The sequence below is a fragment of the Eumetopias jubatus genome, unplaced genomic scaffold, assembly GCF_037043125.1.
Source record: "Eumetopias jubatus isolate StellerSeaLion01/CBP00866 unplaced genomic scaffold, mEumJub1_p1.0 scaffold_13, whole genome shotgun sequence".
NCBI lineage: Eukaryota > Metazoa > Chordata > Mammalia > Carnivora > Otariidae > Eumetopias > Eumetopias jubatus.
Genome location: NW_028274819.1, coordinates 18,741,413 through 18,767,040, shown reverse-complemented (window position 1 = coordinate 18,767,040; position 25,628 = coordinate 18,741,413). Strand labels below are relative to the sequence as shown.

Below are 25,628 nucleotides of genomic sequence, written 5' to 3'. Positions count from 1 at the left end.
TGGGGACATGGCTTTTTCACACAAGAAGATAGCTCCATGCTTTTGTTTGTAGGGCTGCATTTAAAATGTGACCCAGGGAAGTGCTGAGACCCTTTATAGCTGAGGTTGATTTGGAAACATGAAGAGAATTGAATTAGACCAATCCAACAGATGGCTAGCCATGTTTCTGTCAGAATTAATTTACCTTCTTGTCAACAGTCATAGCAGAGAAGTTGAGGATTAAACAGGCTCTAGGGAAGAAGTTCTTTCCTATCACTGTAGTTAATCTTTTAGAATAGGATTTCTCAACCTTGGTATTACTGGTTTTTGGGCTGGATAATTCTTTGTTGTTGGGGCTGTCCTGTACATTGTAGGATTTGTAGGATGTTTAGCAGTATCCATGACTTGTACCCAGTAGATGCCAGAAGCACCCTTCACCCAGTTGGGACAACCAGAAATGACTCCAGATATTGCCAGACATTTGCTGGGGGGGCAGAATTGCCCTTGGCTAAAAACCCCTGCTTTAGAATAAACATAAGGCACATCAGATATGCTGAATAGTGTGGCCACTTATGCTTTGAGGATATTTTGATAACTCTTCAAAAGACTTTTTTAATGACAGTCTTTTTCTTACAATGTATGTAATGTGAATTTATTTTTAAAAATTTTAGAAACTACAGATAAGCATGAAGAATATTAAAATTTTGGGTAATTCTTCCACCTGATGTTTGGCTCCAGTCTTTTTATTTTTTAAAGTAGGCTCCGTGCCCTACATGGGCCTTGAACTCATGACTCTCAGATCCAGAGTCAAATGCTCTACCAACTGAGCCAGCCAGGTGCCCCCCCCCCACTTTTTTTCATTTTAGGGAACTATATAGAGAGAATTTTTCTATGAAAATATCAATTATGTATACTACGTTTCATTTAACTATCATTAACGTGTCTTAGTATCATTAAATACTCTTTTACATCATATTTAATAGCTATGTAGTATTCCATAATTTGTATGTACATACCATAATTTATTCAAGCAAGCTTTTTTGTTGGATATTAAGGTTGTAAGATTAGAATTCTTTTATTTGAATTTGGCTGGCTCTTAGCTTTGTGTTTTTTGCTAAAAGATTTATTTTGTTTGTTTATATATCATCGTGAACAAAATCAAAAGAGATGGGCACCTGGGTGGCTCATTTGGTTAGGCGACTGCCTTCGGCTCAGGTCATGATCCTGGAGTCCCGGGATCGAGTCCCACATCGGGCTTCCTGCTCAGCCGGGAGTCTGCTTCTCCCTCTCCCGCTCCCCCCCTCTTGTGCTCTCTCTCTCTCATTCTCTCTCTCAAATAAATAAAATCTTTAAGGAAAAAAAAACCCAAAAGAGATGCCTGTTTCTCAGATTTTGTAAAGGTATATATGTGTGTTGGGGGTTCTTGTTTAATTTTAACTTGTTTAATTTTAAAATTATTACCTCAAGCTTAATAACCCAAAGCGCAGGAGCAAATTCAATCAGAGGTTATTAAACTTCTTTTAGTCTTTTTTGAACTAAATCTTATATGGACCCAATGTATGAAAATAAAGAAGTGCCTTGACTGGCTGGGAGTCCCACCAGCTTGACCTCTCCTTTTTCCTGCTGTAATCCCAGAGACACCTCTGTGGTACCCAAGACTCCACAAAACACTTTTTAAAAGCCACTGAATAGGTCCTTTCACTTCTGTGATTCATATTTTCTCATACTCTTTTCCTCAAATGTCTTTTAAGGATAGAATGTCTTCACTGAACAGTGAGATGATGCTGAATTTTTAGTTTAGACATTCAGTTCTGAGGGATCTGTATATAGAGTATTGGTTGGAGAGTCTAAATTAATCCTCTAGTTCATTATCCCCTTTTTTTTCTCCTTACTTCACCACCAAAAATAACCAGTAAAAATATATACCCACTTAGAAACATAATGCAAACTTGGAGTTATCACAGTACTCAGTCCCTAAGCAAGTCAGGGAAGTGCTAATTAGTTTCTCAGTCACATTGCAGAAGAGCTATCTTCCTCTTTTACATTCTTGTTTTTCTTGCTAAGTGTATAATTCTAGCATCTGATCTTTGTCTCCGTGAAGATAAGCTTAAAGCCATAAAATAAATAGGAAATACATTATTATGAAATTTCACTTTGAAATTTACTCTCTTGAACATAGGTTAGTTTAATAACATTTCTATTTTACTGATCTAAGTTTGGTTTGTTATTGTTGTTTATTTTAAAAAATCCTCTGCTTAGACTGTAATGCTAGTATCCATAATAAGGAATCCCAGTTTACCACGATTGCTACATCACAGCAAAGCTGAGTGATTCCCACTTATGCTTCCTTGGCAGTTTTACCTGACAGTAGCCATGGGATATAATATTACGCTTTCCTTTGCTGAACATGTATTCCTTCACTACCATACATAGAACATGACTTTGAAGGTGTTCTCTAAGGTAAGTTTTTAAAGTAGAATTGGTGGATCCTTGGAGGGGTCCACAAAGTCCTTTTGGGTAGTGTACAGGTCAAAACTATTTTTATAATAATACTAGGAGTGTATAACATTTTCACTATGTTGAATTTGCACTGATGATACGGAAATAATGGTGGATAAAAAACTTCTGGTTAAAAATAAAAAAAATAAAAACAAAAAACTTCTGGTGCCTGAGCATTAATCAGGTCATTGTCACCAAACTATGCTAGTAATCATGGTATTCTTCACCACCATGCACTTCCAGTTAAAATTAAAAAAAAAAAAAAAAAAAAGGCTGGTTTCATTTTAAGAACATTCCTCAAAGCAGTAAACATTATTAGTTTTATTAAATCTCAGTATTTGAGTTCATGTCTCTTTAATAGTTTGATGAAATGGAAAGTATGCATAAAGCACTGCTGCTACAAGCCAAGTGTGATGGTTGTCAAGGCAAAACACTTGTGTGATTCTTTAAGCTACTTTTATCATGGACCATTTTTGTTTGGAAGAACAACTAGCAGACAAACTGTAGTTATTCAGGCTTGATTGGTAGACATTTTCTCATAAATAAATGAAGTGAGGGTCCCTTCAAGGAAAACAATGGATAGGATTTGTTACTTATAAAAGTTGGGTTTTCAAGAGAATTAGAATTGTGGAAAGTCATATCCGCCCCTTTGATCCTGACCTCTTTCTATTACTTAGTCTTTTCTGATGAGATCAGTGGTAATATTAATGGATACGGTTTTTTAAAATTGTATAATGAAATGTGTCAACAGTAATGTCAGTCTGCATTACTCATTGGATCAATATTTTCCACATGACCAACGCTTGATGTTACGGAATCATAAAAGATTAAAAGACTCATTCAAAGTGCAAGCGGGACCAGTAGATTGAAATGTAAGAGAATATAACAGAAGTTTGTTGATATGGTTTCCGATTCCACACTGCAACTAGTACTTGTTGAGTTTTGGTGTAATAGCAAAGAGTATCCACAATTATTTGGAAAGGCTGGAAAAGACTCCTGTCCTTTTCTAACTACATATTCATGTGAAGCCAATTTTCTTCATATACCTCAACAAAAACAACATATTGTAACAGACTAAATGCAGAAGCAGATGTGAGAATCACCTCTTCAGTGAAGCCAAACAGTAAAGAGATTTGCAAAACGATGCCAGTCTTCTTGCCAGTTTTTTGTATTGGAAAATAGAGTTATTTTTTGTAAAATAGTATTTATGTTAACACATCACGTGTTCGTATTTTTTAAATGAATTAACCAATAGTTTAACTTTTTTAAGTTTTAATTTTTAATAGGATAAACGTCATAGCTGTAACCCATATAAACAGAAGTTCTTTGAGGTCCTCAATTTTTGATAGGGATGTGAGAATAACTGTCATAAAAGGAAGCTCTGTAAAGTACTTGAGGTTTCTTGGAGGAAGGACAGAATTCTAACAAGAACTAATACAAGTTATGCTGATTGTAGCTCCCGACTACAACCTAAGGTCGGGTCATAGCTTCCTATAGTGTATGTGGCAAGACGTGAATCCCAGATATAAATGGTGTAAGTGAACCAGGAGCTCAGGAGGCAGGGCCGTGGTATCTGTTTAAGTCTTCTGTAGCTCACAGCCTGTGTAGTAGTCAAGGCCATGTTGTGATTCTGTTCTGTAGAAGGTTTTTTCCCTTAGGTTCTATTTTTAGGAAGTTAGCCACTCTGGAAATAATATCTTCTTTTAAAAGCAATTCTGTCATTCACGATAAAATAGGAGTTGAGTGAACAGAGGGCCACCCAGCAGGAAAGTTGTTTCGCTCCTCAGACTTCAGTCTGAACCTGCCAACTTCCTGGCAGCCCGTCGGCTGGGGCGGCAGGCCGGGCTCCGCGCTCCACCTACCTCCTTCCTGACCAACAGAATGTGATGACAGTCACTGCCTTCCGAGGGTCGTGTATTTTACACGGGAAGGTGGAGATGCGTAGAGAGGGTTGGTCTTCATGACATTCCTAGACCAAGTTTAATACCTTAGTAAAACTGTGGGGGTCAGCTTGCATTGAAATAGAAATAATGGAGGGAATTGACTCTTCTTGCCCATGGCTGTCGCATTCCCAGTGTTCTGCTTATTCCACGCCCCTGTTTAGAACATGGCTCATTTTACGCCTCCTTCTGTTTTACCTGTGGCTGCCACCTTGTATCTGATGTGAACCATCTCTGCCCCTTTTCTTGGCCTCCTGATCGCAGTGGCACCCTGTGCTGCGCACACTGAAGGACCAGATCGAAGAGAACACCGGCCATACCTTCAACTCCTTGCTCTGCAATCTTTACCGAAGTGAGAAGGACAGTGTCGACTGGCATAGTGACGACGAACCTTCCCTAGGGAGATGTCCCGTCATCGCTTCCCTGAGCTTTGGTGCCACACGCAGTTTTGAGATGAGAAGGAAGCCACCACCAGTGAGTATTCTCTTTCTCTTTTTTTATGTTTTTCTTGCCTTCTAATTGTGAAAAAAGTAGGGCTCTCAGAAGCTCCTGTTTTCAGATTTAGAGAATAGGAGTAGGTGTTTTATTTTTGAAACGTTTTCAACTGATTGCCTCCCCCATGGTTAACTTTGTACTCCCTTCGTTCGTTCATTCGTTTACTTACCCGACAGAAACTGCTTGCCTTGTGCCCAGTGCCGGGGGCCTGTTTCCGTTGGGTTGACACGAACAGACACAATCCCTGTCCTCATGGATACAGGGGATAGACAGCTATTACTAATTATTGAAATAATTGGAATTATGATAGATGCTGTGAAGGAGGGCTTATAAAGGGAAGGCTCAAGCTAGCAGATGCGAGATGGGAAAGGAAGGTGGTGTGAGGAAGATGCCCCTGAAAAAGCCTTTATTGTACGTAAGTCTTCTGCCTCTTTTCTGTGAGGGAACATTGTGAGCATCTTCATTGCCTTCTGAGCCATCTTCTGAAACACAGATGAACCTGTAATTCTTTCAGAAAGAGGAAATTCAAGCCAAAATATCAGAGGTGGTGGTCTGTCCAAGTTCAAGTGGAGAAGCAGTGACTAAACTACATAATAACTTTAGTTTTCCGTCCCAGCTTTTACCTGTATTACATGACATTTGAGGGACACAAAGACTGTTAATTTTCTTAAATCAAAAAAGTATAGGACCTTAGAACTAAGATAGATAGAAGGATAGTAGGCACTCAAAAGAGCAAACCTCAACCAGATTATCTTATTAACTTCGTGTCTTTTTCTTGCCAAGGTTCCTGATCATTTAGCTAATAACATTAAAGCAGACCCAGTCAGTGTGGAAAGGCTTATAAGGCTGTGTTTAGAATATGACCTAATCCAGACCAAATAGTGTGTCAGTGCTCATGTCTGTTCTTCATCAGATACGCTGCTTCTAAGAACATAGTTAATGGACTGGGCTATTTTCCTGACATGTATTTCGGTTTCCAAGCATGGTATTTTGAAGCATATTGTTTTATTTTTGCATTTACGCCATTAAGCAGCTTTTGTTGGTATAATTTCCATTGATTAGGTTTTCTTTGGTATGTGTTAACAGGGGATTGTCAGTTGCCAGAGACTTACTGAGTGAACTCACTCCTGAGCACTTTGAATAGATTTCACAGTTTCATTGGTGATTAGCCTTCTCATATACCAGGAGTACCACTTGAGAAGCAGACAACCCAACATTTGGGTATGGTTATGCTTTTATATGCAGCTTCCACTGAGTTAAAACCCAGTTAAATAAATTCTATGAAAAATTCATCCTGCCCTTGGGAAGGAAGACTCCTGTTATGTGAATAGCAGAGAAACACCATGTGTCTCATTTTTAAGTTCAGATCCTCTTCTCAAGCCAGGCATAAGGAACACCAACTTTTTGTCAGGCATGATCGTGGGAGCTGGGGCTGTCGCAACGACTGAGTGAGATGAAGTCACCTTTTCCCTCCTGGAGCTTATTACCTAGCACATGCTGGTGCTTTGCCTTCCTACGGGAGTTTTCCTTCCTCCTCTCTGACCAGCACATAAGCTGTGCTACATGCAGGATAATGTTTAATGTAATCCTAGCCTCTCTGTTCTTGGCGTTACTTTCTTTGTTACCGGGTATTTAAGTGTTCGGTTACTGTTTCTTTACAACATCCATTCACCACCACCACCACCCTTTTAAAAACATTTTCGGCCTATTTATAGATTTGAAGCCTAAGGATTCCCAAAGCATGCTTTCTGGATAATTAGTTTTACTGTAGAAGCAGTTTCCAGCTGTTAAGCATTAGCAGTATTCTGGTGCCCAGAATACCCCCATTCTATATCCCCTCCAGGCAGCTGAAGGTCTTCATTTTCTCATATAAAAACATTATTCATGGCGACCAAGAGCTATTTCTTGGTAATATACCTGACTTCTGTTCATGAGTGGATGGATAATACAACTGCCACACAGCCTTGAAGGCAACCATTTGGAACAAAATCCCGGTTTAAGAGGGAGACTGCCCATACTGAAGCTTTATCTTCTCAAGGCTTCTTACAGTTTATTTTGATGAGTATAGTGAAAGCACAGGCCATGAAATACCAGAAAACATGGTACCGTCCCTGTAATTATTTGCCAGTGGCAAGAGAATCTGCGCTATACCTATGATGGCTGATTTAATAAAAATATAGACCTCCTAAGTAAGAAAATTCACCTGAGATCTTGAAACAAAGTTGGCTGAGGAAACAGATTTGGGAGGAAATATAAAGGTGTCAGTACCGTACCTCTGGCTATTGACTCTTAAGTCTTGGCTTCCTGCATAATCTAAACTATGACTTGAGTTTGATATAATTGTATATCCCTTCAATTTTGGCTTTTGTTTAAGATGGGAAAATTGAAGCTTAATGTATTGGAAATTATCATCACACATTACTGAATACAGTTTAAAAATGGCTTTCCCCCCCCTCAGAACCTGTAAGTTCCATTCTTGGGTAAACAAGACCCAAGTTTAAACTTTTGGAAGGACTCATTCAGGTTTCTTTAACAGATCCCAAAATCTAGGACTCCACAAATCTAGCTAAACCAGAAGTACAGAAGCCTTTCTTTGAGTTGACAGCCTTAGAAATGCATATTAGAATACATCATCTCTATTTTATTATAATGATCCCTTTCCTGAAGGATTGAAAGGAAATGGTTTTTGAAAATCTGTGTCTACTTTTCTTTCTAAACTCCGGTCGGTGAGCGCTCTGAGAACATGACTCATGATTCATACAACTCAAGGTAAAAGCATAAATTAAAAAGTATAAATTACGTTAGTCTTCTGTGCGGAATTTGTAGGAGTCTGACTTTCTGTCAGGAAACTCTTAGGAACCTAACTTAGTATGCCACTATAGGCTGTAATTTTCACGTTTGTCAGCAAGACATTCAGAGTATGTTAGAGGTTGTGGGAGGGAGTCTTTTTCAAAATCCGGTTCGTTTTAACCTATCAGAAGAGAAGCTAAATACTTGTTTGACTTGAGTCAAAGTTTCTCATCCGAAAAGTGACGGAGAAGAGTCATGAGACTTGTGTACTTTATTCAGGTATGCAGTTTGGAGACAGAAAAGCATCTGTTTGGGGCCACTGGTTTTGTTACCTGCCATCCCCCCACCCCTGCGGCCACTGTTTGTTGTACTGTCTGGCACCTTTGGCAGGTCTCTGTAGCTGCTGGTCTTCTGAAAACCGCCCCAGTTCTACACACGGCGTTCCTAGCAGTTTCTCCCTGTGCTGAGATGGCAAGGAGGTCTTTGTTTCCTAAGTATGAGTGCTCCCCTGATTCGTGCAGTTGGCTCAGCTGGCTTCATGCGGGCGTCGTCCCTGGGCTGAATGGTTCACCCCTCCAAGATGCTGAACCTTCTTCACTATCCTCTAGTCCAAGCCAGTCAACTCCTTCCCATTCATTTTGACTGTAGCATAAATTATCGTTTCCTTTAATGATAACAAGGTACTTGGTGGCCGAGTAAACTTGCCTGATCTTGCTGTTCCATTCACTGAATAGCACCATATCTGTCTTCCGGCCAATGTCAGGATATACTATCTCAAGACAAAAGTAAAGCTTACCAAATATACTTCAGTGGACACTTTTTTAGAAACCAAGAACCTTTTTTTATTCTTTCAAGCTGGGCTCATTAAAGTTTGTCTATGCTCCTTGTCCCAGACCCAGTTGTATTTTCCAAAATGCATCGTGTCCCTGCTATAAAGATTAGTCTGGTTCTTTTCCCAGCTAGCTTTAGTTCTATACTGAAAAGCAAGCTGGAAAAGGAACTACAAAAGCCATTTGGCAGGCTGCTATTTCTCTGTCGGTTACCATGGAAACAGTGATGGCTGAGTTGGGGGGATATTAGATAATAGCAGGAAGTTTGTGATGTGCTGGAGGTTTAGATGCCAGAAGCCTTGTTCTTCTAGCACGTTACCCATGGATAAGCTCTGTCCTTCATCCCCTGAATCCTGAAAATGTGAAGGGCTTCTGTCCACCTCAGGCTGGTGAGTTGAGGCAAATTCAGCATTTCTCAAGCCACTTATCTCTCTAGCACCTTCTGAAGAATGCGGACCCTGTTCAGAGGACCAGAAGAGATGGTTGTAAAACCACTTCCAATGGTGGAGGCTCTGAGAGCTCCCAGTGACTTGGAGTTCCTAGTACCTATCTTGCTCATTGTTTTTTTTTCGTCCACTCCTTGGAAGAGTGGAGTATGAAAAGTTCAGTTTGATCATAAATCCTGATATTTTTTCAGGACTTTAGAAGAAATGAGGATATTAGAATCCAAAATGCTATAATACTGACTAGCTTAAATTTGAAAGCTGGATAAACTACACGGGGCAGTATTTCACGGAGTAATGACTGAACCTCCGCCTCAGCCAGCACCCCACTGCTGCTGGTCCAGTCATCCATATCTCTTAATCAGCTCCTCTTCTGATTACAGCGTCTGTTTTGAGAAGTTACAGAAAATACCGGAAAGAAATTGTTGATAACCATTGTCTTTTTAATACATCCCTAAATGAAATCTAGAAAATCAGTTTTTATTTGCTGTTTCTGTCACTGATATTGGCAAAAAGCACCTATCCACCTCATTTATACTCTCTTCTTTTTTTGTAAATGGGGTGATAACTGGTAGCTACTTTATGGGAGCGAAGTTGTTGCACTAAGTGAATTTTTAAGCTCTTAAAAATGATAGATGCCACAGTGACTTTTCAGATTTGGAAATTGGAAAAGGAAATGAATGGCAGGGAAGCCCAAATCCCAAGATTCCTTTGGCCTGTGAAATGGCGTTCATTGAGGGAATAGAAGGGAGACTCGGGGAGGGTGAAGTAGCCTATGGACCAGGCACGGTTACTGAGTTTTTGAGCTCCTGTCTCTAGGGCCATTTAATGGTTTGGAGAATGTGAGTGAGTGGGTGGGTAAATGAAAATGTACATGTTTGAGCCCATAAAGCTGAGTAGTTCTGGTAGGACTTGAGTTATCTTCAGACGTGAAATCCTGTGGGAGCTGGAATCATCATTTGCTGCCTTGGGGCCTTGTCTCAGCTGGAATCCATGCCCTGACTGCCACTGGGAAGAATTAATTTTTGCCAAGGACGGCCCGGTTTTGTAGTGCCACTGACAGTCCTTTTAGTCTTGGAAGAACAACCTTTTCTAAAGTGATTCATCATATTTGCATGTGCCATGTTTAGGAATGGGGTCTGCTTCCAAACTTGACTTTTTAAAATTGTGTCCCAGTGGTAGAATTTTTTCTCCCCTTGCCATACTCCTAAGGAACTATTCTTAAGCCTTCTGATGATGTTCTCCTCTTTCCCAAGTGCTGTTTTCATGGCAGATGACTGCTTGGCTGGGGCAGAAGAGGGCTTCGTGAATTTGAGGAAGGAGAAGCAGGCCCCACACCAGAGTAGAGTGAGCAGTCGAGAAGCAGAGCAAGTGATGAGATAGGGAGAGTGGGCAGGGGCCAGATCATGCAGAGGCTCATGAGCCTCAGGAAGGAGCAGATTTTATGCACATTAAGAAGCCTGAAATGTGTGAAGCAGAAGAGTGACATGATCTCTTGGATAATTTTACAAAGTCAGTTGCTGCTATGTGGAGCCTGGACTAGAAAGCACGCATGGAAGCCAAGAGACCAATTAAGAGCTTGTTATACCTCGTGCATACTTGGGACCAAGGCAGAGAAGGACAGAGGTGAACAGATTCAATGATATGAGCTCAGAGGAGCAGGGATTTTTAAGAGAGGCATGGGAATGCCTCTGAAAGTGTTAATGCCTAGTATCTCCTGGCTGGCTGGATGTGAAAGACACCATCACTTTCCACATGAGAGAGCTTCAGGGATTTGGAATCCTGGAGATAGCAAGGTTTCAATTAGGACACGCAAGTCAAGGGAACATTCAGAGCACGTGAGGTTGGAGATCTAGGGGTGTTTGCTCATCACTGAATGGGAACTCCGGAGGACACCGTGGAAGGGTACAGGAGGGAGAGAGTGGGGGGAATTATGTCTGATCAGGTCACATCTAAGAATGGTTTTGGGAATGAGTTATGTGGTTTTGATGGATGACTGGAGAAGCCTGCACTTTTGCTGGGGGCTGGGGTCAGCTGGATGTCAGACCTGGAGAGCATTTGTTTCTGGTGCTGCAGTCTTGGGTGCGTGCTCTTTCGAGATAGCAGTTCCTTTAAGTTGCATTTCTATTACCAAGAATGGAATCATTATTACATTAAGCCTTCTGGCTTCAAAAGCACATTCGGTGTTGCTAGACGGACTGTAATAGTGAGGGGAAAGCCAGGTTTATTTTTGCTGAAATTCAGTAACTTCTTGCTCCCACACTGCCCCCGGGACTATGTTGACAACAAGTCTGAACAATAGACACTGTCAACAGCATTTCCCTCTGTTTGCCTTTCTACGTGTTTCTGTCCAGAAGGAAAGGCAGGAGTTCTCATGCTAGTCTGGTCCCCAGTGCTAAGTTTTCGATGCCTACAGAGAGAGCCTCTCTTGCATTGAACAACTGCCCAGACCTCCCAGGCAAGACCTTGGGTGAGGTCCTGACTTACTGAACTTTTGAGATCACTGGGCATCCCTGGTATAGGATGGTCCATCACCCATGCCAGTCCCTCATGCTTATTTACTGTCCTCACTTACCTTATCAGAACCTTTCATGCCAAATCAGTGTCAAATATCAGGAAAGAGTTGGATTAAAAACCCAAAGATGTGTATGTGGCAAATGAGTATAGACCTGTTTTGAACAGATAACCTCAGTGATTTCAAATCTATATTTTTCCAGCCAGCCTTTTACTTTAGCAGATCTCATTTCAGAAACAGCTGCTTCTCTTTTTATTTTTATTTATTTTTTAATTTTTTTTTAAAGATTTTATTTATTTATTTGACAGAGAGACACACAGCAAGAGAGGGAAGACAAGCAGGGGGAGTGGGAGAGGGAAGAAGCAGGCTTCCCCCGGAGCAGGGAGCCCGATACAGGGCTCGATCCCAGGACCCTGGGATCATGAACTGAGCCAAAGGCAGACGCTTAACGACTGGGCCACCCAGGTGCCCCTGCTTCTCTTTTTTAAAGTAATGTATTTCAGGATCGATATTGAGGATGCCATCATTTAAAGTGTGGTTCGAGTCAGCAGAATAATAACTAGAGATGACATTGTGGGGTCCTAGTTTTATTCTTTTTCCATAATTTCCATAACTAATACATTTTGTTTATGTCAGATTAAAAAAACATGTTACCACTGTAAAGAGTAAGTCCAGCTGTGTTCTTGTACCAGCGCTATAGGAACAACTTTGCAGTCTAAATATAGCCGCAAGTTAGATGATCCATGAAGCAGTCTAGAAGCCTGCCAGGTTCCCAAGGGCAAGGGAACCCCACAATCTGATAGGGAAAACAAGCTGAGAAGAAATCTTTAAAAAAGCAAGTTGGGAGGGTCGCCTGTGTAGCTTAGTCAGTTAAGTTTCCGACTCTTGATTTCACCTCAGGTCATGATCTCAGGGTCGTGAGATTGAGCCTTGTGTTGGGCTCCGCGCTCAGCAGGGAGTCTGCCTGAAGATTCTCTCTCTGTGTTCCCCCCAGGCACGTGTATGTGCTCGCTCGCTCTCTCTCTCTCTCTCTCTCTCCCTCCCCCTTTCAAATAAATCTTTTAAAAAGCAGAGAGGGAGACATTATTGGCAGTCGTAATTTGGGAGGTAGGGCAAGTAAAAGGACAGCTGGCCCTCGGCAGGTTACATGGCTGTAGCATGGGTTGACATTCGGTTTTCAATGACCATTTCGGTCTGCATACTTGTCAGGCAGCAGCTGCACCGTGTATCTGATCCTTGGACCAGAGACCTAGGGAAATCCCTTAATGTCTGTTACCATCTTGAGAAAACCCTTTGCTTGACTCTGCAGACATTCTTACATCTGGGGTGGTTTTTTCTTTGCTTGCTTTTGAGGCACAAATTCCGGAATAAGTTTTCTGTGTCTGCAGTTTCCCTTTCTTTGCAACTGAACTGACTCTTGAAGCACCTGCTCTGTAGATCCATCCCCACCACTTTGCTAATGATATACAGATGCCATTGTCTGAAAGAACCTGTTCTCAATCATCATTCTGTTCTTCCTTGTAGTATTGGTCCCTGTATCCATCACCTCTGCGTGAAACTCAGCCGTCTCTCAGCTGCCTTCCCTAGCTGGAATGCTGTGTTATTTAGCTACTCTCATACTTTTCTCATTGCTATTTCCCTGCCTCCTTTAAGGATTTTTCCTTTACATTCACCCCGACAATATGGACATTCCAGGTTATCTTTAATTTTGTTATCTTTGTTTAAATTAGTTTTTAAGAGATTATGAACTGGCTATAGATTATAAATGCCACATGGGCAAGGTCCATTTCTGTCTTATGTCCCCATTATTTAGTACTGTGTGTGTGTGTGTTTTGGTTGAGTAAGCTAATAAACATGATTTCATTTGTTCTTATGGCTTCAACTGTTACGTCTATAGGTAGAGTGACTTCTGAATCTCTTATCTCCAGCCTTTTATCTCAAATTCAGGTCATCAGTTGTATGTGTTCACGGGACATTTCCACTAATTTATTTATTTGTGGGGGAGGGACACTTCCACTTATAATAGCACATGTGACTTCTAACCTGAAACTATAAAATCAGATTTATTATTCTCTCAGAAAACTCCACAGTTCCACCTGCTGATAAGTCCGTTTATGTTCACGATACCACTGTTCTCTTGGTCAGGTTCACATGTAAGTTATTTTTATTTTTTAATTTTTTTAAGATTTATTTATTTATTTCAGTGGGGGAGGGGCAGAGAGAGAATCCCAAGCAGACTCCCTGATGAGCATGGAGCCCAACGCAGGGCTCATGACCCTGAGGTCATGACCCAAGCTAAAATCAAGAGTCAGACACTCAACTGATTGAGCCACCCAGGCTCCCCACATGTAAGTTGTTTTTAGTTCTTCCCTGTTCTCTTAAGTATTTCAGTTCCCAAATCTTAATGATTTGTTCTTGAAATGTCTGAAGAATTCATCCCTCTCCTAGCGACCATCTTTATCCCAGGCTCTGTTTACCACATGTCTAAAATACTGAAATGTCGGGCGCCTGGCGGGCTCAGTCGGTTAAGCGACTGCCTTCGGCTCAGGTCGTGATCCTGGAGTCCCGGGATCGAGTCCTGCATCGGGCTCCCTGCTCAGCAGGGAGTCTGCTTCTCCCTCTGACCCTCCGCCCTCTCATGTGCTCTCACTCTCTCTCTCAAATAAATAAAATCTTTAAAAAAATAAAATACTAAAATGTCTTTAATTCCCATCTTTTCTCTCTCCGTTCTATCTGATACCCAGATGCCAGATATTTTTAGGAACAGGTCGCGCTCTCTGTCCCCTCTCCCCTCTGTCGCACAAAGACTAATTGAGCACTTACTGTGTATCAGGGCTTATGCTCAACCCAGAGGAGATAGCAGTGAACATGGCAAATATGGGGCCCACCCTCATAGAGGTCTTAGGAGCTAGACAGTAATCAAATGAACAGAGAGAAATTACACCTTGTAGTTAGAGCTCTGAGTTTGGATTTTATTCTGAGTTCAGTAGGAATAAATGAGGTTATGACATGATCTGGTTTATATTTTGAAAAGATCACTTGGGCTGCTGTGTGAAGAATAGTTTGAGGAGAGGCAAGAGTAGGAGACTGAATAGAGGGTGGGAGACCCAGTGGTGGACTGCTGGTTCGGACCAAGGTGGTGGCAGTGGGGGTGAAGAGAAGTGGATGAACTTGAGGTGTGTGTTTGAGGGTGCACCAATAGAAGTTGCCAGTAATATTTTAGATACGAGGGTAAGAATCTAGAATGACCCAGGTTTCTGGCTGAGTAGTTGTTGGATAGAAGTGCTGTTTACTTAGCTGGAAGAGGAGCAGGGATTTTTGCATTCGATTGTGGTCCTGTTTAAGGAGGATTTGTAGATGGAATCAAGAGTTCCTTCTGCGTGGTAGGTTGGAGAGGCCTGAGACTTCCAGGGGGAAGTGGGTCACTGGCTATCTCGGTCTGCGGTTCAGATGACAGGCTTGTGCTAGAAGCATCACTTGGGAATTGTCAGAACAACAACAGGAAAGTGATGATGATAAATACCAAATGTGTAGTGCTGACTCGGTGCCTGTCCCTGTTCTAAGTGCTTTATATTCAGCCCTCCAGCAATCCCACGAAGTCGATATTGCTATTATCCCCGTTGTACGGACGAGGTGGCTGAAGCACACTGTTAAATCACTTACGCAGCGTGGCTTCGATAACTGATTGTTGAATTGAGTTAGAACTAATAATGTAGGTAATATGGAAAGCTGTGGAGTCGCACATCATCATTCAGAGCAAGAGAATAGCTAAAGAGGAGCAGAGAGCCAAGATTGAGCTCACTGCTTTCATCACTTTGTTTTCCAACTCAGAAGCCTTTCTTTGCTCCTACTGGAACAAAAGATAAAATGTCAGCTCCTTAGTCAGACTGTCAAATCTTTACATAATCTATGCCCAGCCTACTTTGGTGTCTTGTTGTTCCCTGTGTGATTGCACCATTCCATGAGATCATCTCTCTGCTCTCCCTTAACACTCGCGCTCCTCCTTCTCGTTAACTGAAGTCCTCTCCAGGATTCAAGGACCCACTGTAGCCTTGAAGCCTTCCCTGATGCCTCCAGTGCAGAAACCAACCATAGTTACTGCATGTCAAGCGCTTCCTGAGAGCTCAGGAAATGAGAAACAGGTAGCAGACTCCTACTTTGTTCTTTCTGGTCATTTGTGTTTTGTTTTCATCAACATCTTAGTAAAATGATGGAAATTTTCTAAATAAGCTCATCTACTTTTAGGAGGATCAAAGATGAGTTGGAAAATCAAATGTCTCACTGTAAATTGAGATCATTAATTTGGAAGTATATTTTGCTTTGAATGGCCTTTTCTGCTTGAGTTGGGTCACTGAGATTAAGAATATATACTTGAAATTGTATATGTGTCCTGAGCTTTCTATCAGGCACTACTGTGTGGAATGGCAAAGCAGGATCAGAGGACCCCAGCAGATGACAACTGGCTTCGATTGGGAACTTCCAGGCCAGATAGGATGACAAGACGTGGGCATAAGAGGAGTCATGATGGGTCCATCAGCAGCACAGTTGGGCAGCTCTTGAAGTGAATCTGGTTCTCAGACTTGTTTATACTGCTCAGTGTTTTTAAAGAGATTCAGTTACTTGCCAAAATTTATAACTCAGGAGATTTCACATAAAAATCCCATTTATCAGCTTCCCTGGAAAACCCAGAAAATCAAGACAACCCTGAGGGAACAGTGAGCTAGAGCTACACCGTCTGCAGGCCCCATGCTCTCTGGTTCTCCATGATCCCCATTCCCCACTGCATTGCATCCTGCCCGCACTCCTCATTTATGCTACTTGCTGGTGTTTGTGACCCTTAACAGGTCAGTCGGGGTACTATGTAATTAGGACAGGAAATGTTACGGAATTTCAGAAGGCATAGAGTCCACTTTGGAGAACACAATATCGTGGAAAGAATATAAGCTTTAGAGCTAGGCAATCTAAGTCCAAATACTAGCCCTGCCTTCCTCCTGCCAGCCTTCTGCCTTAGAGATGTGCTTTCCCTTCAGCTCCCTTTGCTTATGATAAGATGGAAAATATCACCTCCCTTACAGGGTTGTAGTGAGCATTAGCAATGATGTACATATAGTTCCTAACATGCCTGGCACCTGGGCAGCATACGCTGTGGTTGATCCTGTCCAAAAAGTCTGGCAGGATGCCTTGGTTTAAGTATTTGGAAAATGTTATAAAAAGAAGCCTTGGGGCAGGGGAGGGGTGGGTGGAAGCCAAATTTCAGGTGAAGAGTTAAATCTAAAAAAATGTAAACCTTTTTTTTTTTGTTAACCAGAAAGGAAATGCAATTGTATATTTAACTTCCCCCATATGAGAGAAGACTTGCTAAGCATAAAAACCATGAAGGAGAACCAAAGGTCAGAGTTGACTCTGAAAGTTTTTGAGCTACTCTGTGTTAAATATCAACATAGTTAAAGGACAAATAGCAAATGAGAAAAGTATTTGCAGATAGTAGGACAAAGAGTAAATATCTCACTGTCTGTGGTTACAGATCAATAAGAAAAATACTAACATCTGTAGAACAGTGGACAAAGAACGTGAACACAGAATTCACAATACAATAAATGCAAACAGCCAATAGGCCTGTGAAAAAATGTTGAACCGGGTTAGTAGTTAAAGAACTCTCTGTTTGAATAATGAATTGTTACTTTTCCCCTAAATTTTTTTTTCATCATTGTCAGTTGGTAATGTTCAGTATTGGTGATGTGACTAGAAGGTAGGTACTGTAGTATTTTCCTGATGGAATTATAAATTGTCACAACCTTCTTAAAACAGTTTGCTACTCTAAGTCAGACTGCTTTAAAGTTCATATCCTTGGATCCAGACATTCCATTTTTGAGAATATATCCTTAGAAAAATACTCAGGAATGTTTTGCCCGGGATCTACTTGTAGTAGCCTTTCTTTCTTTCTTTCCTTTCCTTTCCCTTTTCCCTTTTCCCTTTTCCCTTTTTCCTTTCTCCTTTCCTTTCTTCTTTTTTTTAAAGCCGTACTGGTATATTAAAATCTCAGTGTCCAGCAGTGTGTACCTCATTGCTACATTCTTAGCATTAGCACAGTGCCTGACATAACGGTGGTCAAAAAATATTTGCAAGTTTAAAGAAGGAAGGATATGTTCATATAAAGGAATATTATGTAACCCCATTTCTGAAATACCATACATTTGAGACGCAAAAACATGCTCACAATATAATGTTCAAAATGTAGAGTACATAATTTTATATATAGAAAGTTTCCTGTACATGCATTGCATGAATTCTGGATGATAGGATTATGTTTTCTTGGTGCTCTTCCTCATTCAGCACATATTTATTGATGTGTGTGATGGGCACCGAGCATATTTCAAAAGGGCAAGACAACATAGTCCTCTGTTCGTGGAGTTTATCAGAGAGGAGGAAGGCAGGCATCGAACCAGTAATTTCCATGTGTCATTTACTTTAGTGAACTTTTGTCACTTTTATTCTGTAGAGAGAAAAACTCTGCTGCTGCTCATTTTCAAGCATTGATTGTTGGTTGTAATTTCTAAGACACCTTTTTAGGACAAGAAAGGAGCAGTTACATGAAAAATCTACATAGAGCTTATAAAATGTGAAGTTACCTTTCCAATGAAAACAGACATGTTTAGGTTTCCTGTCTGTTGAATGGTTAGTAATGACAGAATGACAGATATACCCAGACTTTTTCCCCTAATAACCATTTTTCTAAAGGAAGCCAAATAGGCTTGTGTCAGGAGGCGGAGGTGGGAGTAGAACTTCAGGAAGGCCCAGCACTCCTTGGGAATCATAGTCGCATGTTCTAATGAACTGGCTGTCCTTGGGGAGGAGGGGAGAGTGTTGATCAGAATTAATATAAAAGTATATATTTTTTGCCTTTTTCATCTACTTGTGAAATTTCGTGTGGAAAACCATCAACAACAAAACCCACCCTGTAGATTGATTGTGACCCTAAAAAGCCTCTTTAAAAAGTAAGCTCTGGGCGCCTGGGTGGCTCAGTTGGTTAAGCGACTGCCTTCGGCTCAGGTCAGGATCCTGGAGTCCCGGGATCGAGTCCCGCATTGGGCTCCCTGCTCAGCGGGGAGTCTGCTTCTCCCTCTGACCCTCTTCCCTCTCGTGCTCTCTATCTCTCATTCTGTCTCTCTCAAATAAATGGATAAAATCTTTTTAAAAAATGGTAAAGATGGAAAATTAAAAAAATAATAAAAAAAATAAAAAGTAAGCTGTATGCCCAATGTGGGGCTTAAACTCACAGCCCTGAGATCAAGAGTCACATGCTCTACTGACTGAGCCAGTGAGGCGCCCCTAAAAAGCCTCTTTTAAACTGGGATCATGGATGGAAAATTTTATCCTAAGCCATGTTTTTTTAGGGGTGTGTTCTGTTTTGTTTTGTTTTGAAGAAAGACCTGAGTAAATCAAAAGGGTCACAGAGCCGTGTTTTGGTAACTTAACCATGCTTAATGGCTGTGAATGCACTCATCTACAGTCTGACCCTTGCTTCCAGCGTTGCTTATCCATTTATCAGTTTGGGCCTTTATGCATAGCCCCGTGAGCTCCCCTGGCCTTTTATCTGCTTTCTAAGTGGGAAAAGTCTTTGTGTGTCTTGGTTAAGTTAAAGGGTGGCTCTGGGGTCTGTTGGCACTCTGACCTCAGAAGGACACATTTGTGAGCTCTGTGTTGCCTTAGTAGAATCCCTTGCCCTCTTTTCTATCTCCTGCAGATTAGGAATGTACTTTCTGAGCCAAGGATGTTGGAGGGGACAAATAGCAAGCAGCAAAGTGATGATACCAGTGGGTGCCCTGGGTATCGCTCTCTTTTGGGGACTGATCAAGAGTAGCTCTATCCCAAGTGAAGAATCTCCCTCTTCTGCTTTTAGGTACAATTAAAGGTTATATTGAATGTATGTTTAAGAGCAACCTGAGGCTTTCTCTCATTTGAAAAATTCAGATCTTAGGAACATAGAAACTAGGGGCACCTGGGTGGCTCAGTCGTTAAGCGTCTACCTTCGGCTCGGGTCATGATCCCAGGGTCCTGGGATCAAGCCCCACATCGGGCTCCCTGCTCCGCGGGAAGCCTGCTTCTCCCTCTCCCACTCCCTCTGCTTCTGTTCCCTCTCTCACTGTTTCTCTCTCTGTCAAATCAATAAATAAAATCTTAAAAAAAAAAAAGATCTTAGGAACATAAAGTGAAACACGGCTCTGTTGAACATCACTTTCCATCAGGGCTGATATTTCCCCTTTGCATATGGAATTCTCTCTCACTTGCTGGTTCTCTTCCCGCCGTGTGTTTCCAGGCAGAATTACAGTGCTCACCCCTTCTCTTCCACTGGCCTTGGTGCCCCCTCCTCCCCAGGAGTGTTGTTCCTGTTCGAAGAGATCTCGGTCTCAGGATTGGCTTCATGTCCGGTTCAGCGCCTTTCCTCTCTTCTTCGTTTTGTGACCCTGTCCTTGTGTCTGTGCTTGAGTTACAGAAGAAGGTCCCGCCTCACTCCCTCAGGATGCAGTACACAGAGGGCAGGAGAACACCTGCTCCTCGCTGTGTTGAACCTTGATCTGGTAACTGACTTTACAGCTTAAGTCAAGAAGCCTTGAGCCCTCTAATCTCATGGACAATGCACTCCCTTCTGGTATCTTTTCTCCAGTACGACATACATCTCCTTTGGTTGGAATCCTTTTTTTCAGAGAGCCGCCTTTTGCCTCTCTGAGATGCAGCTGGACCACCCGAGGACAGGGTCATCTTCCCACCGCTCCCTGGTTGGCTGAGGGGTCAGAGGTTAATGCTTCAGCACTTACTTGCTACTGGAGAAGAAAAGGTGGCAGGCACAGTTAAAATCAATCACTGAAACCAAAAGTTATTTCAAACATGGCTTTTACCTTCTGCCTGTAAAAGTTATGACTGTGCTGCACAAAGTCACTGCCAATGGTTGGGACCTGGAACTTAAACTGTTTATGCAAGTTCATTATTGTTTTGATTTTTATTTTCCTGAGGGAAATCATTGTAAATAGTTGTGTTCTCAGAAGCACCCCTACAGTAATAAACATAAACACAGTATTGCAGGGAAATCAATCTGCAGTAACTCAAATGCAATCCCTTGCATCAGAAGTGAAGTAGATGAATGGGTGGATCTGCCCAGAATGGAAGAGGAAGGATCAGGAAGCTCGGGTCTCAACTCTTGACAAGCTCTTTGTCAACTGCACCCCTTTGTCAACTGCGAAGGAGGAGTGACCCCCACCTATTGGCTGTTTTGCAGGCTGTGCCTGAAGCTTCATTAGAGTACTGGACATGAATTGACTTTGGGCTCTCTGGAAGAGAGGGGCAATGTAAATACAAGGCGTTTCTATCTGAAGTGCTCAGGAGTTGTGACCTATGCTCCAAGGCTAAAACAGCCAGTCTCAGTTTGCAGCCCTGTTCTGGTCAAGCCAGAGCTCCGTTCTTTAAGAAAATCTTGCTGTTGACTGTTCTGGAAGGAAACAAGAATGTATCTCCAAGACACCAGAGGAGCTATAGGAAGAGTCATAACCAGTTTAAACGTAGGCATCGATAAGTGAATTAGCGTAAATTGTAAAAAGGTGATGAGAACGTACCACACCATGTCTTGTTTAAAAGCCCATTTTTTCCACACTGACTATGGGAAAACACAGAGCACAGCATAAAGCAGATGTAAAGAGTTCTTGTATAAATGACTTAACTTCTTCACAGGCCAGAATGGGCTCTTCTGCAATGTTAGATGCTGATGAGAATAATATCTGGCACTTACACGGTGCTTAATATGTGCCAGTCTCTAAGTAACTTACACAGACTGCATCTGTGGAGGCTCACAACAGCCCTGGTGGCAGGTCCTGTTGTCATCCCCATTTTACAGACGAGTAAATTAAGGTAGAGAGTGGTGACGCAACTTGCCTCAGGCCAGACGGCTGCTGTGGGCAGAGCCAGTAGATGAACCCCTACAGCCTAGCTGCGGAGGGGTCTGCATTTCTTGACCACTGTCAGGTTCCATTGCATCTTGATCACACAAGCAAACAATGGAGTGCAATGAATGCTGTTTTCTAGGAAGAGAACGGAGACTACACGTATGTGGAAAGAGTGAAGATACCCTTGGATCATGGGACCTTGCTAATCATGGAAGGAGCGACACAAGCTGACTGGCAGGTGAGAACATGCAAGGAATTTGGATTCACATGGAGGCAGGGCCCTGACGGCTTCTGATTATTCATTTATCTAGTAAATATGGTGAAAAGCAAGTTGCTTTTATCATGAGCGAGAGGCGGTACAGTGATACCATTTTCAAGTTTTGAATCTGACAGAATGGACCTTTGCAGCAGTGGCGTCCAGTAGAACTTTCTGTGACAGTGGAAATATTCTGCATCTCTTTAAGTCCCCATGTAGTAGCCACTGGACACACACAACTATTACTGATCTTTTGAGATGGGGCTAGTGTGTTGAAGGACTGAATTTTTAATTTAAGTTCATTTCAGTAGCTTCAGGTAGCCAGTGGCTGGCTGTTGGGCACAGCTTCTCACCTTAGGCCGTGCTCTTCTAAAGCCACGTCATCTTTAAGGTGTGCAAGTTCATGGAAGAACGCTTAGCATGGGAGCAGAATTTCATGCCTGCCTTTGGTCTCAAGTCATTTATGTGTTGTCTTACGAGATTTGGGAAAATGGCAGGAAGCTGTGAGGAAGAACAACAATTAGAAAAGATAAAAACAAAACACCTCACTGTGAGGGCGCTGGCTTATCAGAGTGATGCGGGGGGGGGGCGGGTTTGCTTCAGAGAAGAAAACCTTTCTCCACAAGACTTCAAAGAGCTTACTGATGCTCATGGGGGGTTGAGGGGGGACGAAATCAAAATATGTCCATGTCGTTATAAATGTGTTTATGTCAGAGTTATTTATATTTCTGTTTAGCATCGAGTGCCCAAAGAGTACCACTCTAGAAAACCAAGAATAAACCTGACCTTTCGGACAGTTTATCCAGACCCTGGAGGGGCGCACTGGTGATGTGAAATCTTAGAGAGAAGCTGTGCTGAGACTGAGCCAACCTTCCGCTGTGAAGAAACTTCCAGAGGCTGGTCCAGCTGATCTCGTGGGGTGGCTGTTTGGAAGACAAGGATGAGATTTGCTTCCCAGCCTTGGAGTCCTGTTAAATGACAGCCAGCAGTTCATGTTCATACTGTGTTTACTGTGGGAACAGTACTCCCTAATCACATCTTGAAATCACATATTTTCTTTAGGCAAATTAAAAACTGTTGTGGCTGTGCTCACGGGTGATTTTGTCCATAAGCAGTTTCTCTCCTGCCCTCCCTGCTTCATTTGAGGCAACATGAATGGGCTTTGCCTCCAGGGTAAACGCGCACGTGTTCCTTGTGACTTCATGAAGTAGGATATAAATATGTGTCAGTGACTCTGGAGCCCTCCACAGGCAGACAGCTGCCAAAACCCAAACAGAGGTGGCCTCACAGAGCCTTGTGGAAGTCCGCCTTGACTCCTCAACATCTTGGCTTGCGTGCCTTTCACAATGGAAAGCTGCATATTCTGGGAGCACTTTATTTAACCGATTCTCCTTCCTGGGACAGACCCAGAAAAGTTACAGGCCTCTGAAGAAAGAGTGGAGGCCATGTCCTGTAACCCAGCCATCTTTAGGCAGCTGCCTGGATACTTGTAATATGAGAGAAAACTGTCCCCTCAGAGGGAGAAGTTAACTGAGTGATGTCCTGAGAAATTTAGGCCAAAGAGCAGCAAATGTCCTGCTAGTGACAGCTGTCCCACATAGATGAGTTTCCCCTAGAAAGAAAATGACTGGAGTCATTTAAACCCAAGCCAGAGAGAAGCGGGAGCAGTCCTCTGGGGATAGACTCAGTTACCTAATAGTTGTCTTTACCTGAAGTTCCAGGAGCCCTGTGACGAAGGCTTTCTTCTGACTCAGTGCTCTCTTAGACACAAGTTCCCGAGATTCGACAGTCCATGATGTCACCAAGGTTCCCAAAACAGAACAGAGTGGCTGCCCTTTCTTGCATCATAAAATCACGTGTCTTCTTGACCTCTCGACTTAGGAGCACTGTGCTGCTGGATTGATTCCAAACCAAGATAGGGAAAACTCGAGAGAAAATGGAACCAAATGGATGAAAACAGGGCAAGAGAGTTAGAGTTTCCATAGCTGCCTGCTGCGAAAATGTACAGAGCCTGCTTTTGATCCTGTTTCCATTCCATGCTAGAAGACAAATGGCCTCGGTGATGGTGGTCAAGTGCCAAAAGCTGGCCAGGCTCTTCCCCAGAACTCAGATGCAACACCAGGCCTGGCGGGCCCTGCCCTCTGACAAGCTTTCTGGCTTCTTGCATTGGGGTTCCCCCCACACACACTTTTTTTTAATGTTTTGCATGTGGATAGCTCCTTTCTGTAAGAAATATTAAATGCTTTATAAAATCTGAGGATCACAACAAGCCTTTCAGTGAGGGCGATGCAAATTGCCATAAAAATCAAATAAAACCTCTAATTCCGAGCTGTTTTCCTATTAAAACCTGGCCGGGGTGGTAGAGCCAGCTTCAGTTGTGAGTTTGATGCATGACATGGGGAAATTCCTCTCACACAGACGAAAGAACTGGCAGATGGCTCCCAGTCTCACGGCATCCCTCCTAATGTAGGGTCATGGCCTCTTCTTGTGTCAGCTGCACATTTGATCTCTTCACTCATCACGGCCGTGGCTGTCGGGGAAATGAGTTCCTGCTCCCAGCCCACAGCCTGAGCCACCGCCCGGGCTTCTTCAGCTTAGAGCAGCAGTCTTGGCTTTTGTTTCTTGCTGCCCAGTGCTAGGACTAACCGCCCCCCCCCCACCTTTTTTTGAAAAAACACCTACGGTAGTCTCCTTTTTGAAATGACAGGTAGGTCCTTGCCATGAAGGTAAAGGACAGGGGTTTAGGACTGCACAGAAATTTTCAGAACCTGGCAAAGGATGCTCCGTGATGGCACCAACCCGTTGCTATGTTTTACTGGCCATAGATCTTAACTAGGAATTAGGGGCTGAGCTACTTTGCCAACATTACTTCTAAAGCAGAGGAAGCAAGTATAACAATGTAGCATGAAGAAAAACAACTTTAGTTTTTTGCTGCCCTTTTTTTTGAGCTTTAATAACTAGCCAGGAACTGTCCTGGAAGCGTTTTCCATGTAATCCTGTGTCCTCCCTAACAGCCTGGCAGGAAAGAGATGCTCTTCCTATTGTAGAGACCAGGCAGCTGAGCCCCCCAAGAAGGGTTAAGTGATTTAATAGGACTTCGAAGCAGCAGAACCAGAATTCAAACCACAGGTGAATCCTTTAAACTGTGTGCTTTTTCCTCTGCCATGATGAATTTAGGCAGAGTAGTTTATTGGGCATCCCTGAGAGCCTGAACCTCAGCACTTGCTCCTGCAGAGCTGGCCACCCAGCTCACCGTGGGACCCCACAGGCAGAGCTGACTACCAGGCCACCTTGTTTGTCCTCTGGCTTTCCTGTTTGTGAGGGCAGGCATCTGCATCTCCATCTCCTCTCTTCCTGATCAACATTAGCAGCTCCTAGTCAAAAACCGTGCTGCCAACTGGACTCATAATTGGCCATTTAACTAAGGAAGCTCATTTTGAGGGGAGAGAATCCAGTTTCTGGCAAGTTAGATAAATTCTCATCCAACCTTCCTGTGACCCAGAACAGTGTTTCCTGATGGTATCCCAGCAAACTCTCTGAGGTGGATGCATGGTCCCTTCTTCTCTTCATGTTTATCTGTGAGTACCTCTGGGGGCTCTGAATGACACCTAAACTCAGCATCAGGCTTCTCCGTGATACTTAACAACAGCACTACTGAAGTCAGCAGACAGCCCAAAGAAACGGGTCGGGTTGTACGCTAAAAATGTCTTGATGACAGGCAGCTTGCCTCAGAATGGTGTGCACCCAGCATCAGGTTGTATCCTCCATATGGAAATCGTGATCCATGTTGTTGACTAAACCACTGACCCCGGTGGCATGGACAGTTCCTAATAAGTTTGGGTCACGGCTCATAAATCTGACATTTCCTTGTGGCACTCTCTGCAGGCTCCATGGCTGATACGACCTTGCCCTAGTGCATGGCAGGTCTGCCTGGACCTGGTCAGCG

General features: G+C 42.7%; 1 protein-coding gene across 8 annotated transcripts in view; it reads left to right on the top strand.

The window, feature by feature from the left end:
• Positions 1-25,628, top strand: part of ALKBH3 (alkB homolog 3, alpha-ketoglutarate dependent dioxygenase) — a 68,761-nt gene that overhangs the window by 10,122 nt on the left and 33,011 nt on the right. For 5 of the 8 annotated variants that reach the window (XM_088018032.1, XM_088018029.1, XM_088018034.1 and 2 more), the window contains exons 8-9: positions 4,683-4,892; positions 19,809-21,558. In XM_088018032.1, the coding sequence (XP_087874158.1) occupies positions 4,683-4,892; positions 19,809-20,066 (468 nt within the window). In that variant the 3' untranslated portion in view covers positions 20,067-21,558. The other 3 variants (XR_003610550.2, XM_028111177.2, XM_028111172.2) reach the window with 2 other exon arrangements.